The sequence below is a fragment of the Zeus faber genome (assembly GCF_960531495.2).
Source record: "Zeus faber genome assembly, chromosome: 5".
Classification (NCBI taxonomy): Eukaryota; Metazoa; Chordata; class Actinopteri; order Zeiformes; family Zeidae; genus Zeus; species Zeus faber.
Window position 1 is genome coordinate 31,220,618 of NC_137192.1, and position 17,221 is coordinate 31,237,838.

Here is a 17,221-nt window from a genome sequence, read left to right on the forward strand (position 1 = left end):
ACCCGCCAGGTACAAGACCTTCAATAGATTGCCCAAAAACTGACGCCAAATGGCAGAATACAAGCGGAGTAATTTTGCGGACTTTGCACTAAAAAACATTGCAGATGCTGATGAGGTAAATTGGCAAAATTACATTAATGTACTTAACTCTTTTGTCTTTTTTTACACCACTACCTTCCTTCCTTCCTTTTTCTTTTGTTTTAATGCACTAGCATTAACTGCAGTAATACCAAGTAAATATTATGTTCCTGGTGTTTAGCTTGTAAATGAAGAAAATTGTTGCATAGTTGATAGTTGTATATTTAAAAAAAAATAATAATAAAATATGTATACATATCTATATATATATATATATATATATATATACATATATAAATTTATATATATATATAAAACAAAATAATAATTTTCTGTGTCTTACTGTGTTAACCATTTGTCATGTTAACATAATATTTTGTTGTTTCATATGAATCCGGTTTCCACAATATATATTACCATAGAAATTTTACAAAACAGAAAAAGGTGCAAGATTCACATACATTTTGAAACTTTTTGAGTTTGAGCTTGTTTTTCTGCTTGAGATATAAAGGGTGTAGATTACCATGACATAATCATGGTATCAAAAACATGGAGAGTGGAAGGAAGCAGATGCCACTCGAATGGAGCGATCAGTTGAAGCTGTGTCGTTCTCCTCCAGCCACACCCTGTTAGGCTTATTGCCTTTCACCAAACGGTCCTGTGCAGAGTCTGTCCCTCTGTGTACAACCCTGTATGTTCACATACAGGGTTGTACACACATTCTGATTGCCTTATACAAGTAGCTTGCATCAGACCACCAATCGATCAATTGATATGAACAATGTCTTGGCTGCAAAAGTGCCCTTTTCAAATAGAAAATCACGTCGCCTATATCTCTCATCTGGCCACAGAAGGCCTAAATGCCCTAAATGGAACAAATTTAGCCAGAAGACATATGGTATATGTGACAGATGGTGTTTGGTGTCCTTGTGTCCTTCCCCAATTCTGTCTACTATTGGCCTTTTTAATCTAAAATCTCTTTCTAATAGTCAGAAAAACAAGGTATTTTATCAGCTGCTTGTGAACATTTCTTCCTGGGGGCGATTCCCCCCAGAACACCCTGCATGGTATGGGTCTTGGGTTTGGTTCTATCATAAGGCTTTAACAGTCTCGGTAATAAAGCACTGAGTCAGAAATTATTGCTCTCACGCAATTCTTGCGACTGTCATCGTGAACAGCCGCAAAACTGAATAATTAATTAAAATGTTATTTGACAGGAACCACCTGCCAAAGATTGTTCTGAGAATGAGAATTCTGAGCGTGGGAATTGGACCAATAAAACAGAATACATCCTTTCTGTGATTGGCTTTGCTATTGGCTTGGGCAATGTCTGGAGATTTCCATATTTGACTTATAAGAATGGTGGAGGTAAGTATCTGTTATCTAATCCATTGATAAGTATAAACTTTGATAAGACACTGCTCCGCACAACAGGCTTGAATAAATATAGCGGCTTGCCGGGTTGGTATAGACTGAAGGCCAAAAGGATCCATAGAATAGCTTAAATAAACAGTTTAGTTTTTTTTAAAAAGCTACTTCAGCAACCACAAATATCCAAAGCATCTTGATTGAAACGTTTAATTGTTGTGTTTGTTTGCAGTTTTTCATGATGCCATGCTTGCTGTACAGCTCTTGGAGTTAATGCGGGTGGGGGATAGGGGATGGGGACCCCTGAAAAGTTACAGCCCCAGAGCATGATTGGGGAGCAACAAGAGAAGGAATAGGTTAAAATCTGATAAAATTCTGCCTTTGTTCTTTTGCCCTCTCTATTCCAATCCTTCTTTGTCTAGGTGCCTTTCTCATTCCATATTTTGTTTTGTTGTTTGTGACTGGTATTCCTCTGTACTTTCTGGAAACTTCTTTGGGTCAATTCTGCAGCCAAGGCCCCATACACTTATGGAGGGCAGTGCCAGTAATGCAAGGTAAGTCTACCAGCTATCTGTCTGTCTGTCAGTCTGTCCGTCCATCCATCCATCCATCCATCCATCTATCTATCTATCTATCTATCTATCTATCTATCTATCTATCTATCTATCTATCTATCTATCTATCTATCTATCTATCTATCTATCTATCTATCTATCTATCTATCTATCTATCTATCTATCTATCTATCTATCTATCTATCTATCTATCTATCTATCCAGTGTATCTATCTAGTGTATCTATCTAGTGTATCTATCTAATGTATGTATCTGTCTGTATCTATCTGTCTGTCTCTCTGTCTGTCTATCTATAGAGTTCCATGTTCATCCAAGGAGAATAAACTCTATACAACTCTGTACAACCTTCTACTCTCAACAACCTTTTTTTATTACTCTTTATTATTCTCCCATATTCAATATACTGTATTCATACACTTACGTACATAGATATACTACTGGGAGGTATGTTAGCATAATATTATTAATATATGAGTATTCATCCCTACAACTATATTGAGCCTGCTGTTCACTGCAGATACTCATCATTTATTCAAGAGGTTTATTTGTCACATATATCCAGTGTCCCAAATAGTAGTGTGACAAATGTTGAGTGCAGGTCTTTGCTTCGCCCTCAAAGACGGGGGTCTGTGGTTCAGCCTTGATGGGACTATGGGATAGATGTGGCAATTTTGTGTTAATCTCTACATACATGCAAGACACATCTGTGCTTAAATCCTGTCCTTCTTTTCCAGGTGTTGGAGTCGCCATGGTGTGCTTAAACACGCTAACGTCCATTTACTATGATGTCATCATTGCGTACAGCTTGTTTTACCTTTTTGCATCCTTCCAGTCTCCTCTGCCGTGGAGCAGATTTTCAAGTTTGGTTGAGGGTAACATCAGCGTCACGCCTCAAGGTTCCTTTGGTTTTACTCACCTACATATCACTATCATCTATGTCAGAATATTTGTCAAAGTTCACAGAATCTTTGAGAATTGACAACCTGACAACTTTCTAGTGAGTTGTATGCTGAATGGTGTGCCAGTGTGCAATTGCACTCAAGGAAATGAGATGTGTGCACCTTCCAACATGGTTTCCACTCAAGAGCTGAGCCTGCCCGAGCAGTACTGGACGTAAGAACAGCACAAACATACATCCATGCATGCAAATGATCTTGCTTGCAAGCAAGTATAAATATATACACCATGTCAATTGATTTTTACCATTAATAACTTTTAAAATATTAAACACTATCTCTCCCTCTTTATAGTCATGTGGTGTTGCAGCGGTCCAGTGGTCTGCATGAGACAGGGGAAATTGTGTGGGAGCTGGCCCTCTGCTTGCTTCTGTCCACAATCCTTATCTTTGCGTCCCTCTGGCATGGTATAAAGACATCTGGAAAAGTGAGTTCCTCTACTAGATCCTCAAATAGTGTACACCAATTTTTTTATGTGTTGCAGTATCTGACACTCTCGTTCTTGAGAATCTCTGGGTCACGAGCCCACAGACAACAGGACCTCAAGTCCGATAAAACTGTTTGATATAAAAAGGGAATAATACTAAGGCAAGCAAAAAAAGGGGGAGAAGCAGTGCCTTTCCTGGGTTCCGTTACAGGACGTTGTTGCGCAGGGAAAAGTCAACGTTTCAGAGCGATGACGTCATCGTCAGGAATCACCGTATAGCGCAAAAGGCTGCTCTGCCTCTCTTCTTGCTCTGGCCCTGACCCAGGTCTGGAGGGAGAAAGACAGAATCCTTGTGTGTACGGCTCTTTTGTTCTGCACCCGCCTTTTGCCACTAGGGCTTGAAGCATTCAGATCCCCTTGACCGGTCTCCTCGGCGGCTCCCAGGCGGCTAGCTCTCCGAGACATGGTTGCGGTCAGTATAAAGTCTGTATTCCAACTCAGTGTCCACCCATGCTGCGGTTCCCCCCTGCTCCCAGTTTCCTGAAGAGCTATATATGTGTATCGTCTAATCCAAAAGCTAGAGTCAGATTTTTACACTGGTGTGTTTCCAATTCAACCTGGTTATTTACAGAGTCATCCCACAAATGCAATACAGAAAGTTAAAGGGCACTGCAAAATGATTTATTTTTTTTAAAAAGCACACATGAAAAACAAAACCTCTGTTTGATCGCATTCTGTGGCACACCACCCAATTTGATCAGTTATAGTCCCAACCCAATGTTCGTTCTGGTGCCGGGTTGGTTTGACCCCAAAGTTCACTCTGGTTGATCTGCTGGGTGGGCTGGCAAGTGGCTGCTGTTGATTCTGCCCTATCACTGGACCTTGAGCTTTATCTGGTGCAACAGCCACCGAGGGTTCTGCAACTGGGGCTGCCATCTTTTGGGGCTCGCAATGCGGGTCCTCTGCAGCCTGGGCCTGAAATGGCCGCCATTGGGGCCTGAAGGAAAGCATGGAGGGATAGCCTCTCACTGCCACAGTGGCTTGGCTACAGTCCTTTTCTGGTGATGGTTGTACACAGCCTCAGGTTATTCCAGTGGATTGTATGCTCTCGTCCTTCCCAACCTTCTGGCTACACCTCGGTATGCTGTGATGTTAGGAGAAAAGAGCAGACACAATCACAAATGGCTCACGGTTCCATCTGGGGGCCAGCTATTTTTCGCCCCGAAGTAGGGGTACAGCCCATCGCCTCTGGTTGTAGCGCTGCTGATCCGGGTCTGTTGCTGTTGGGAGTACTTGGCCACAGTCTCATAAGCCCATGTCAGTGTCAAGTGGTGGCCTTGCACCCATCTTCATTCAGGGACTCTATTGGCTGAAGTGGTAACTCCCATCACCATATCTACCGAGAGATGTGCATGGCTCAGGCTGTGGTCGCTGGGACCAGCAATGGCTACAGTTGCTAGACCACTGGTGGACATTGTCCCCCTGTCCTGGCCAGTAGAACCCCGCTTGTTGGACCATAGACCTCATATGTCTCAGCGTCTTCTGTGGAAGAAATTCTTCTGCAATGATCGGTGAGGTTAATCTGCCCGCTACAAGAGAACAAAACTGAGAATATTCAAGATTATTTATTCTGCAGAATAAAGAGAAAGGTTCAGTACTGCTCGAAAGCAGTGTTCTGATCAGTCTGATATTATTTCCGATCAAGAGGGCTCTATACAACAACAGCGAGTGTGGCTTGGGTCAGAATTTATTTACAAGTCTGTGTCCCTCAACCGTCTCCCTGGAGGCCAACCCCAAACAGTAAATTCACAGGAACTTGTAAATGACCTGGCAGACGCGGATTCCAATTCTTTACAATGCACCTCCAGGCTCCCCTGTGGTTATTCCTCATCTCCATACAAAGTAAACAGGATGAGATGTGATCTGGTTCTTTCATGTTAGAATTGACATTGTAGAGAGAAAGAACACTTCTCTTTACATAAAGTTTGGGGGTTCCTGGGAAAACAGAGACAATGTTTAAAAAAAACTCTCCTCAGGAGGTAGAGGCCTTTGTCCTCATTCAAAATAAATGATCTCAAGCAATTTTATCTCACACTTCTTTCTTACGTTCATCTCATCCCTCCAGACTCTCCTGGACCCTGGTGTCTTCGGTCGTGTATCTTCAGTCATGTATCTCCTGTTATCCTTTCCTGTGAGCCAAGGCAGTGCTGTATTAGTCTCTGGAAGGTTGTTGGTGCATTGCAGAGCCTGAAATCCTCTCAAACTCATAAAGCCCCAGAGGAGTTGTGAATTCCTTTTTTTCCCGATCAGCTGGGTCCATCTCAAGCCAGTATCTCAACCTGCTACCAGCCATTGGCCAAACTTTGGCCAATGGCTGGTACTGGGGGATCTCGATAGGTTACGGATGTAGGTTACACACATGTATGGTGACCCTGTTGAGAGTTACCTCAACCACAGTATTGGGCAACTTGCCATTTGATTACTGTGTCTGTGCTGTCCACTAAAGCAGTGTCCTGTGTCTTACCAGAGTTTTCTGGAACATACCCATAACACCATCTCACTCTCCAGCGGCACCATGACCGGCTGATGTCTTGTCAAGCAGTCAGTCACAGGCCTGTCTTAGGTTTGTCGAACTGCCGTGTCAGCAGGCCAAGGCCCGTTCCCACTCTTTGTTGGAGCCGTGGTGAATGGGGACTTGAACACCTTTAGTCAAGGGTGAGCCCCTCTGTAAAATGTCTCCACCACATGGCTAATCATTCCACATGGCTAATTCATCCCCAGCAACCCTTGGTTGGACCCCATACAGTCACCTGAAACAATAAGCACACCTTGCTGTGGAATTTCAATTCCCTTAACCTGAAAATCCATCATCACATATCCCATATCAGGCATTTTCAGCCCTTTGGCTGCTTTAAGTTTTAGCCAATAGTTGTTTGCCCTTTCCTCAGTCTGCTGATTAAAATGTTTCTTAAAAAATGTTTCACTAAAAAGGGTCACCTGTGATCCTGTAGCCAATACGCAGGGAATGGTCGTTACTCGCACTAAAACCTCCACAGCTGGAAATTTCCCAACAAAAGAGGGACAGCTCAGCAAAGGTCAGGTTAGGGTTTCTGCATACCTGCCTTTGCAGTTCTTTCTTCAGCATGCCAGGCTGTAGACTGATGATCATCTGGTCTCTTAAGTTGTTCACTAGTTGTGCTGACCCATCTGGTTCAGTTATTTTCCATCTCCGGAAGGCCTCTCTGATCTGGAGGCTGAAATCACCCAGCACTTCTTCTATGCTCTGCTTGATATTGAAAAATGTTACACAAAGATCAGCAGCAGATGCACTTTCTCCATACAGTCATTAAGGACATTTAATATTTTCTTGGCTGTGTTTCAATGTTGTTCATCGAACAAGTGGACATGAGCATTCAGAATAAAATCCACCTTCTGCTCTTTATTAGGACCTTGAGCCCTAAGAAGGGCTTTAATCTGACTGGCCCAGTCTCCAACTTTTTTATTTATTTTTTGCCGTCAAATTTTGGAGCCCATGGAACCCCTAAAAACCCCCATAAACCGAATCACTCACGCCACTCATTAATGTGTAATTGATCACCCGAGATTCTGTCGACTACGCCAAAAATATGTATTGTTGCAGTATCTGACACTCTCGATTCTGAATCTCGAGAATCTTGCGGTCACAAGCACACAGACAACAGGACCCTCAAGTCCAATTAAACAGTTTATTTTAAAAAGGGAATAACAGAGGCTGCTCCGCCTCTCATCTCCCTCTGGCCCCGCGACGAGGCTGGAGGGAGAAAGACAGAATCGTTGTGTGTAACGCTAAGGACATTCGTGTTTTAGGGCTTGAAGCATTCAGGTCCACCGGACCTGTCTCCTCGGCCCCTCTGGATTCCGACTCCGTGTCCGCCTGTCCTCTCAACTGTGCTGCGGTTCCCCAAAACACCCGTGATCGGTATACTTACTGCAAAATGTACTGGACACGATACAGTCAAGAAATATTGTTAAGACCCGGCTCTGTACACATGTAGCACAACATTACTTGTGTCCTCGAGGTTTTAATGTCTGCCATGCACCCAAAAGTACTGATGTTTCCTGTTGATTACTAAATCCTGTGTTTTGTGCTTTGCTTTCTTAGGTGGTTTATTTCACGGCTACATTTCCTTACGTGTTATTGACGATCCTGCTGATCAGGGGTGTGACACTAGAAGGTGCCAGAAATGGAATCGATTTTTATATTGGCTCCCAATCCAATCTGACTAAACTGTCTGAATTACAGGTAAGGGCCCAATATCCTTCTACAACAAAACTGTGATGTGTGTTTGTGTGTGCGGGTGTTTATGTGTGTCTGTGTATGTGTGTGTGTGTGTTTGTGTGTGTGTGTGTGTGTGTGTGTGTGTGTGTGTGTGTGTGTGTGTGTGTGTGTGTGTGTGTGTGTGTGTGTGTGTGTGTGTGTGTGTGTGTGTGTGTGTGTGTGTGCATGGCCACAGTCACAACACAACTTTGATCCAAGGGGGGTTATTGTTTTAGGTGTGGAGCGATGCAGCGAGTCAGACCTTATATTCTCTGTCCATCGCTTTCGGTGGAGTCATAACCCTGTCGTCTTACAACAAGTTTCACAACAACGTGCTCCTGGATACGCTTGTTGTAACCTTTGCCAATGCTGGTAGGAACACAGTAATGACCATAATCCACAATATAAAGTTATATGAATGATACTACATATGATGTTAAATTACAATATTGCATTAATACTTCCAAGTACCTGTTGGGGTCTCAAACACTGACGCCTGGTAATAAAATGGAGCAAACAATGGGCAAATTTTTATTTAACATTTTAATAAATTTAAAAAAATCAAATTATATCAAGAATAACAAAAGGAGAATTACTTCCTACCTTTGTTTTGACTCTTTATCTCCCTTCAGCTACCAGCGTGTTTGCTGGCTTCGCCATCTTTTCTGTTTTAGGTCACATGGCGCACGTTTATGCGAAACAGGTCGACGAAGTTGTCCAGGAAGGTCAGAAAGGCATTTTGCAAACAAAATGAAATCCCACCACCGAATCCATTGTGACATCCTCTTGTTTCTTCATTTTTGTACAGGATTTGCCCTGGCATTTATTGCGTATCCAGAAGCTCTGACGAACCTTCCAGTTGCGCCTTTATTTTCTATTATGTTCTTCTTCATGCTTGTCTTGATTGGCTTGGATTCGCAGCTTGTGATGATGGGTGAGTTTGATCATGACTAGTGAAGGGTAATGCGTAGTGATTGAAGGGAAATCATGCCTCATGCAGGGCATAAAGGTCCAATTCGTAAATTCCGTCCCCCTCCCCCCTCCATCACCGTTCCCCTTTGAAAGGTCTAAAGACTTGAATATCGCTTTCTTTCAACACATTTCAAGCATCTCCAAAGCTCTGAAGCTGATGCCTCTTTTTCTGTTTAAAAAATCAAGGCAAAGCCAAATCTTTTATGGGGGCACATACACCGATCAGCCACAACATTAAAACCACTGACAAAGTTAAGCGAATTACATTGATCATCTGGTTCCAATGGCACCTGTCAAGGGGTGGGATGTATGAGGCAGCAAGTGAACAGTCAGTTCTTGAAGTTGATGTGTTGGAAGCGGCATAAAGATCTGAGCCACTTTGACAAGGACCACATTGTGATGCTGGACGACTGGGTCAGAGCATCTCCAAAACCACAGGTCTTGTGGGGTGTTCCTGGTATGCAGTGGTTAGTACCTACCAAAAGTCATCAAAGGAAGGACAACCAGTGAACCGGGGACGGGGTCATTGACGCCCAAGGCTCATTGATGCACGTCGGGAGTGAAGTCTAGCCTGTCTGATTCGATCCCACAGAACTAATGTAGCACAAATTGATGAAAAACGTGATGCTGCTATGATAGAAAGGTGTCAGAACACACATTTCATCGCAACTGTGACCAGGCTGTGTAGCCGCAGACCGGTCAGAGTGCGCATGCTGACCTCTGTCCTCCGCCAAAAGCACCTACAATGGGCACATGAGCGCCAAGGTGGTTTTAATGTTGTGGCCGATCAGTAAATTACAAACGACTTCTTGACATATGACTGAGATATCGGCCAAAGATTTATTTGCAAGATTTATTAATGATTTGCATATAATTGCATTTTGCATCAGGAATCTTTAAGGATTCCCATCACATCCTGTTGAAGACAAATTTCTATTAGTGTAACTCAAAACCTCACAGCACCCTACAGTACATGTATAGGCCATACCTAGTCAATGGGCCTCAAGCTGTTTTTAACTCCCAAAGAAAAAACAAGTTGTTAGCATTGTTATTTGATAATGAGCTGTCAGTGATCATGAAACCAATCTAAAGCCCGGACTAGCATCATGCTTGGCTAAATTGTGGATGAGTAAATACACAAACACAAAGGAGAGCTCAATAATACACCCAAAGTAATAGCGAACAAGGTTTTGTTTGTTTGTCTTTAATGTAATGTGTGTCCTATATGGCTAGATTAATTACCTTAAAATGAACATCGCTGCTGGACATCTTTGGATAATTTGGAGAAGTTCTCAGATACTAAAAAATAATCAAGGATGAATTTATTCTGTTTTATCTTCAACTCAGAGGTGATTTTCACCAGCTTGACAGATGCTTTCCCCAAATACCTCCTCTCCAAGCGGCCCATCATTTCTGTCATTACCTGTGTCGTCATATTTTTCCTTTCGCTTCCATGTGTGACAAAGGTAAGTCTACTTTAAAATATAAAACTTCAATTTACTGACATTTTACAGTTTTAGGCTTCTTAGCCTGCATCTACTTGTACTCATCGAGTCTGTATGTCCGTCTGTCTGTTGGTCTGTCTGTCTGTCTGTCTGTTTGTCTGTCTGTCTGTCTGTCTGTCTGTCTGTCTGTCTGTCTGTCTGTCTGTGTTTGGGTCATCTATGTGTATGACAGGCAGGGATATACTGGGTGACATTAATAGAGGGATTTACTTCTACATTTGTGCCTCTAATTGTTGCTCTGTTCGAAATCATTGGCTTCCTGTATATTTATGGTAAATATACAGTATGTTGTCACATGTTCATTTTTATGAAAAGCAAAAAGCTCAGAGCAAGGGGGTCACGATTGAGAGAGAAAGTGTCTGTGTGCGCGTGTGAGCGTGTGCGTGTGTGTCTTTGTTAAACTCTGCAGGTTGCAACCGGCTCATTCAAGACATAGAGATGATGATTGGAACTAAGAGCGTGTGGTACTGGCTGTATTGGAGAGTCTGCTGGTACTTCATCACCCCGGTCATCATAGTAGTGAGTGCACTGCAGTTCTGAACCATTTAATTAAGGTGGAATTATAAAAATAAGTTTATTAATTTAAAGCTTGAGGCATCAATTGTCTCGTCAAACCATTTAAAATAGAATAACAATGTCTGTCGTTATGGTTGTTATGTTATGGTGAAAAGTGAATGAACATTGGAAAGCACCAGCACATTGAAATACCATGCATTAACAAATGATGCCGTTTCTCAGTACACGTTAACATAATTAAGTGTAAAATGAACACCTCTCAAGAGCCTGACCGTCACTAGATACTCTCAAATATGATTGCACGGGGATCTTAGAAATAAACCTGCCAATATAGGTTGCTATTTTGCCTCAGGTGGCTTCGAGACAGGAATAAAATGTATTCTAGAAACTGCTGACTTTGTGAATCCCGTCTGTAGTTGATCCTGGTGTTGGCTCTTATGGAGTTTACACCTCCTACCTATGCGTTGGTACAATACCCCTCCTGGGGGTTGGCCCTGGGCTGGTGCATGGCCATCTTCTGTATCCTGTGCATCCCCTTGGTCGCCATTCAAAAACTTATTACAGCAGACGGAGACCTCCGCAAGGTGTGTATTTTTTGGTTTGTGTCTGTCTGTGTTGCACACACACTTGCAGTTGTTTTGGTGAATGCAGATGATGCTGTGCAACAATGTCTTCAGATTCTCAAAGGTGATATTCTAACCTGTTTTCCCCTCCAGCGTGTGAAGTCCGTGTTGTCTCCCTCTGAGGACTGGCATCCCTACCTGGAAGTCCACCGAACAGAGCACTACTACAGAGCCACAGAGCCTTAACCACAGCTAAAAAATACTATGAACCTATGTACTATTGTAAAAAAAAGAACAATTTTGTCGTGCAAAAAATATACAGTATCAAATGTAACGGAGGTAGAGCTGGTCGTCTAGTAATCAAAAGGTTGCTGGTTCTATCCCAGGCTCATGCTGTAGTGTCCTTGAGCAAGACACTTAACCCCTAATTGCTCCTGATGGCTGCATCCGTCGGTGTTCGAATAATTGTAAGTCGCTTTGGATAAAAGCATCTGCTTAATGTAATGTAATATATATATATGGATATATATACAGTATATATCCTGTATATGGAGGTAGAGTGGGACATTTAGTAATTGGAAGATTGCTGGTTTGATCCCCGGCTACTCCTGGTTGTGTGCTGATGTTTCCTTGAGCAAGACACTTAACTCCCTAACTGCTCTCCACTGCCCTTTCCTAGATACAGTACATCTGTTACAAGGATGGGTAGAATGCAGAGAAATGCATTTTGTTGGCTCAGTACTTTTACTCCATTTAATGACAATTAGTTAAATTTGTGTATATATATATATATATATATATATATATATATACTGTATGTGTGTTTGCAAAAAATTATATAAAGTAATCCCATATATTGAGATCTTGGAAGGTCCTCATTTGCTATGCTATTTGTTGATGAATCAGGGTTTTAGTTGATTTAATTAGACAGTGTTACACTGAGTTTATTTATGTATTTTACAACCTTTGCATTGTTGAAGTGGTTTAATTTTCCACTTCCAGGACATTCCCTCATGCTGCATTTTCCATCATTTCACTTTTCAAAATGCTCAAGCCATGATGACTACTTACAAATGTGTTTCTGCTCTTTTGTGTGCTCTTTTGTGTAGTCTAATTCACTAAAAAGCAACAATAAACATTTATCACATCTATCTCTTTTCATGACAATCTCTGTGATGAACTAGTGGCAATACTGTAGCAGTTTAAATGTTGTGGAAGTATACATCTAAATCATGTATATTAAACCCTTAGCATGCACAGTAGTTTAGGCATATGTTGTCAGACTGGCTCATGTTCAGTGTTCAGTCATTCTTGTACTTGTAGATGCAAAATGGGATTATTTTGTAACTAGTGCTGTACTGGAAGAGAAAAATCATGTAGTCCATACTGTCTTTATCCAGTATGTTGTATTTCCAAATTTAATGTCACTAAAATGTTTTGATCTGTAGTGCGAATGGTTTTGCTTAATTGGAGACGGACTGAAAAGACCCATGAAGACCACAGCTGGTTTTAAATGCCATTTTATTTGCGTTGTGTGCCAATGTGTGTGCAGAGGCACTGAAAAAGTGATTTCATAATAGGTCCCCTTTAAGCCCAGTTGCAGCATTTGCAGCTCACATCGAACACCAGGCCAGCAGCACAGTGCTGGGAATAGGTTTTTCCCTGGCTGCAATCATAGAAGTGGTTGCTGTTAGTGGGGTCTGGGTAGAGTCCATTGGCCTTGCCAGCACAGAAGCCAGATCCACCGGCGCTGCCGCTTCCACCGCTGCTTCCACCACCACTGGGCTGGGGCTGGGGCTGAGCATGCTGGGTTGGGGTGACAGGTGCCAGGGGGTCTATGCGAGTATGACAGGCTGGTGAGAGGAGGAGAAGTGCCGTGAGCCAAGAGATGACGATGTTTAAAAGGCACAAAACAGTGTGAGTGTTTCAATGTGTTACCAGCTCCGGTTCCGAGTCCAGACTTGATGCTGTTGATCAGAGGGTATTTGCCCTGACCACAGAAAGTGCCACTAAAGTCATCGAGGTCCAGACTCCAAACCATAGCTCCTCCAAAACCATTCTGCTTCAGCCACTGGATCTATGGAGCGACGGGTAAAATGGTAGATTTCAAGATAAGTACATAAATTCAACATGCAGCATGGTTCGCACATACAGTATATATAATGTGAAGTCCAATGCATTTTCAGACCTTGATGTTGAAGCTCTTGACGTTGTCGTACCCAACCCAAATGTTCTGGCTGTTGAAGGCATAAGGCACATCCTGGACCGTGTCCCAAGCCTGAGTGGCTCCTTGCTTCAGGAAGGTGCAGATCTGAAGGCACATAGGGATTGAAGAGAATTTATGGATCTCAATAAAACACAGGAGAGACAGTCTCTTTTCCTATCTTCATAGTTTTTACACACCTTTCATCATCATCTATAAAAGGGTGTAAATACCTCATAGTAGGCCCAGAAACCAGCTTGACGAGTGAAGGGTCCAGCAGGTCCAGGTCCACTGGATGGAGCTCCCACAGCAGTGTTGGAGGAAGACAGACGGAAGGTGTGGCCATAGGTGGGGAAACCTACCAGTAGCTTCTCAGCCGGGGCACCATTGCTCTTCCAGTACTTCATAGCATAGTCCTACAGGTGGGGGCGAGGCATGATATGAGCAGTTATTTCTTGATATCTCTTTGTCATACAATGTAGTCCACACCAGGCTTTTGTAATTCCAAAATAATATTAAGCATGGTAATTAGGAATGCCACCACTTACCACATTGAAGTAGATGAGGTCTCCTTGGTCAGCTGGGCCTCTATACAGAGGGCTGTTCTCACCAACAATGTGCGCCCAAGGACCGTTGAAATCGTAGGTCATCACATGGAAGTAGTCCAGCACACTGGCAAAATAAATACATTCTTAAGTTTAAAATGTTTTCATACATGTACTGTAATTGTGTATCATGTTTCTGCATATGCAAGCATACAGTATGTTTTTGTGCATGCATGTGTACGACTTACGCTCCAATCTGGGCAATCTGGTATCCAGAGTCAATGGTTCCCTTTCCAGCAGAGACAGCTGCAGTCAGCATCAAACGAGGACGGTTGGTTTTCTTGCCCTCTGTCTCAAAGGCACTCATCAGCTCCTACCGAGACAAAGGCATGAGGGTAAGATGTTTTGAGTAAGAGATGGGGGCAGTACAGTTGGTGTCCCTGGTACCATATTTAGAACAACTTGTCAAAATGATCAGGGTTTTGTGGTTAAACTGGTGGTGACATGGGCCATGTGTCTAACCTGAACCAGCACAGTGTAGCGTTGCTTGTCCTGAGGTGGGGAGCCGCGAGAGCCAGGGTACTCCCAATCAATATCCAGACCATCAAACTCATACTGACGCAGGAATTTAATCACGCTGTTGATGAAGGTCTGACGATTAGCAGGGCTGGATACCATGGCAGTGAACCTGAGGAGAGATGGTAAGAGACGGAGTCAGATGGCTTTTACCTGTGTCTCAAGGTCCTAAATATGATACCCATGTTCTTAACTCACTTAGCAGTGCCAAAGTTCCATCCTCCAATGGCCAACAGAGTCTTCAGGTTATTGTTCCTAAAAGGAAAGGGAAGCCTTTTATTTTTGCACTTCATTTTGTAGACAATCATACATGTCTACATATTTTGGGGCATGTATGATGCGAAAAGAGGCTCTATCCTTCTTTAGAGAAAACAACCCTACAGATTGACTACAGCGTAAAAGCTGAGACAGCATATGGCTCTGTATGTTTCTGAGCATGGGTGTGAGTATGGGTCAACTAACTGGTTCTTCAGGGCCTGGAACTGTCCGTAGAGCTTCTCATCGTCCCACTCGTAGGTCTTGATCATGTTGCCGTCCATTCCAGCGAAGGCATAGATCAGGTGGTCACAGAGACATGGGTCAACGTTTGTGGGGAAATACTTGCCTGCTCCAGGACGGTACTGTCCCCAGTTAGTGAAATAACAGGAGAGGAGGTACGATGATCCTGGAAGACATGGTACATTAAGTGCTCATAGTTAGATTGTGTTCTGTGCTCAGATTGATGAAAACTAACAATGAGCGGAGTCAAAATAACTTACCTAGCTGCGCATGCAGCAGGAGAGCCAGTCCTGTGGACACATAGATCGATAGGTAAAGAAAGACAGACAGAAGAGAAATAGAGGAACCAAAGATGCATTAGTAAGGAGTCAAAGTGAACTGCTCAGAATTCCTCTGCAAATATAACATTTTGTAGAGAGACCCTGCCTTACCAACGCAGATGAGTAGCTTGCCCATGTTGCCTCTGTACAACAATCTAAGGGGTAAGCGCACCCTTATATACTCCTAGGTCCCACTCCATATCTGTAAGACATGTTTGACCTGGCTGGACTAATCTGCTGAATTTAGCAGTCAACCCCATTCACTTGTTTGGACAAGAGTGTTCCATTGGCTTAAAAACCAAGGCACAGATAACCTTCAAACAACCTTTAATTTTGATGTGCTGACAATCAGAAGTCAAACCAAGGTCGGTCTTTGCTATACCTTTCACCATGCACAACATTTACATTTACATTTACGTTTATTCATTTAGCAGACGCTTTTGTCCCAAGCGACTTACATGAGAGACTGGAAACAATCAGAGCAGACATTGACCATTGGAGCAACATCGAACTTCAGTGCAGGATCTCCTGTTTCTAAATTCATCCAGATACAAGCGCAAGATGCTGTAAGTAATCAAAATAAAATGTGTTGTTTGTTTTTCATGTTGGTGCATTATGTCTAATAACAACTTAAAACCTAGTCAAACATCAACAAATCATGCGTTTTTAGTGTATTGTCAATACAACTTAATGCCGGTCAACCTCAACCTCTTACAATTGGCTTGCATTAACACACAGCATTGCTTATTTTATTGTATTTTCGCAGAATCTAATGACATCTCCAAATAAAATCATCTAATTTCAGCCAAGACAACAAAGTGCCCACAGAGCAAAAAAAAAAAGAAAAAAAGTGATGCACAGTACTTCAGCTGATTGGCACGGTTGATAATGATATTTACTCTGTTGTTGATAAGAGCCCTGCTACATGCTTTATCAGCAGGGAACATTGTTTAATATCCAAATTCTGGCCTGATGTCTGAGTCAGTCTGCTACGGATGTCTGCTACGTCACTGGACGTCAAGTCAAAATATGTTGTGTCATTGTCCTTTTTCTGCCCTTGAATATTTATTTACACAGCGGTGATTGAGGAATGATGTAGACCCTTTTGAGGGGTTTTGTTCGATTCAACGCAATTTGCCGATATTGGGACATCTACGAGGAATTAACAGAGCAGATTTTGTGTTACCGTGCTGAATATCTGATCAACAATGTCAATGAAAAGGTTTTGCTTTCCCGTTTATTCTAGAAATCTTTCAACTGGATCTTCATCTTCATCATGAATTCGTCAGACTTTTCCGAACATGTTAATGTGTTTTAGGAGAAGTGTTATTGTGTTAATGTTCATTTGTTTCTCAAAAGTATAATGTTATCAGTTATATATATGGAAGTGCTGAGACAGGTGGGAGACGTCTGCGTGGCGCATGTCCTCCACAACATGCCACGTGGTTTCCTCCGAAGCCTGACAAAGAAATGTCATCCAAAGATAGCAAACCCCCACGCCCAGTTGAGCTACACACATTTGTAGACATGAACATGGTTTGTTCCAGTTTCTGACGCTTTGTTTGTTTCCAGTCCGTTGCAGGGGTTGTTGGTCTCTTGGTTGTTCTGTTGAGACAGATCTCCTTTTTTAAGATGTCATAGAAAAAAAACGAATCGATTTCAGAGCCGCAATGGTAAACTGACCGGAAAGGTCCCGTCTTGTCTAACATTAAATGTTTTAAATGTTCCCTTTGGCCCAAGGATGTCAATAAGGTACAGTGCATGATTACAACCTGTATTCATACAGGATGTAACATGGAAAATTAGCACTTCCAGAATGAAA

General features: G+C 42.5%; 2 protein-coding genes across 2 annotated transcripts; one reads left to right on the forward strand and one right to left on the reverse strand.

The window, feature by feature from the left end:
* Nucleotides 1-18: 18 nt before the first annotated feature.
* On the forward strand, nt 19-12,264 carry LOC307230686 (sodium- and chloride-dependent neutral and basic amino acid transporter B(0+)-like). The gene is made up of 15 exons (XM_080001123.1): nt 19-115; nt 1,296-1,446; nt 1,869-2,000; nt 2,756-2,917; nt 3,020-3,134; nt 3,272-3,404; nt 7,546-7,686; nt 7,938-8,073; nt 8,334-8,426; nt 8,510-8,635; nt 10,021-10,139; nt 10,351-10,450; nt 10,588-10,697; nt 11,111-11,278; nt 11,411-12,264. Exons 1-15 carry the CDS (start codon nt 50-52, stop codon nt 11,501-11,503), a joined length of 1,845 nt encoding a protein of 614 aa, XP_079857249.1. The 5' UTR covers nt 19-49; the 3' UTR covers nt 11,504-12,264.
* A 580-nt stretch (nt 12,265-12,844) lies between these two features.
* LOC307230072 (acidic mammalian chitinase-like) lies at nt 12,845-15,535 on the reverse strand (the record flags this gene model as incomplete). Its single annotated transcript, XM_080000269.1, has 11 exons — nt 12,845-13,110; nt 13,196-13,334; nt 13,446-13,568; nt 13,694-13,876; nt 14,009-14,132; nt 14,254-14,378; nt 14,528-14,693; nt 14,780-14,836; nt 15,044-15,245; nt 15,340-15,369; nt 15,511-15,535. The coding sequence occupies 11 exons, from the start codon at nt 15,533-15,535 to the stop codon at nt 12,845-12,847; spliced, it is 1,440 nt and encodes a 479-aa protein (XP_079856395.1).
* Nucleotides 15,536-17,221: the final 1,686 nt, after the last annotated feature.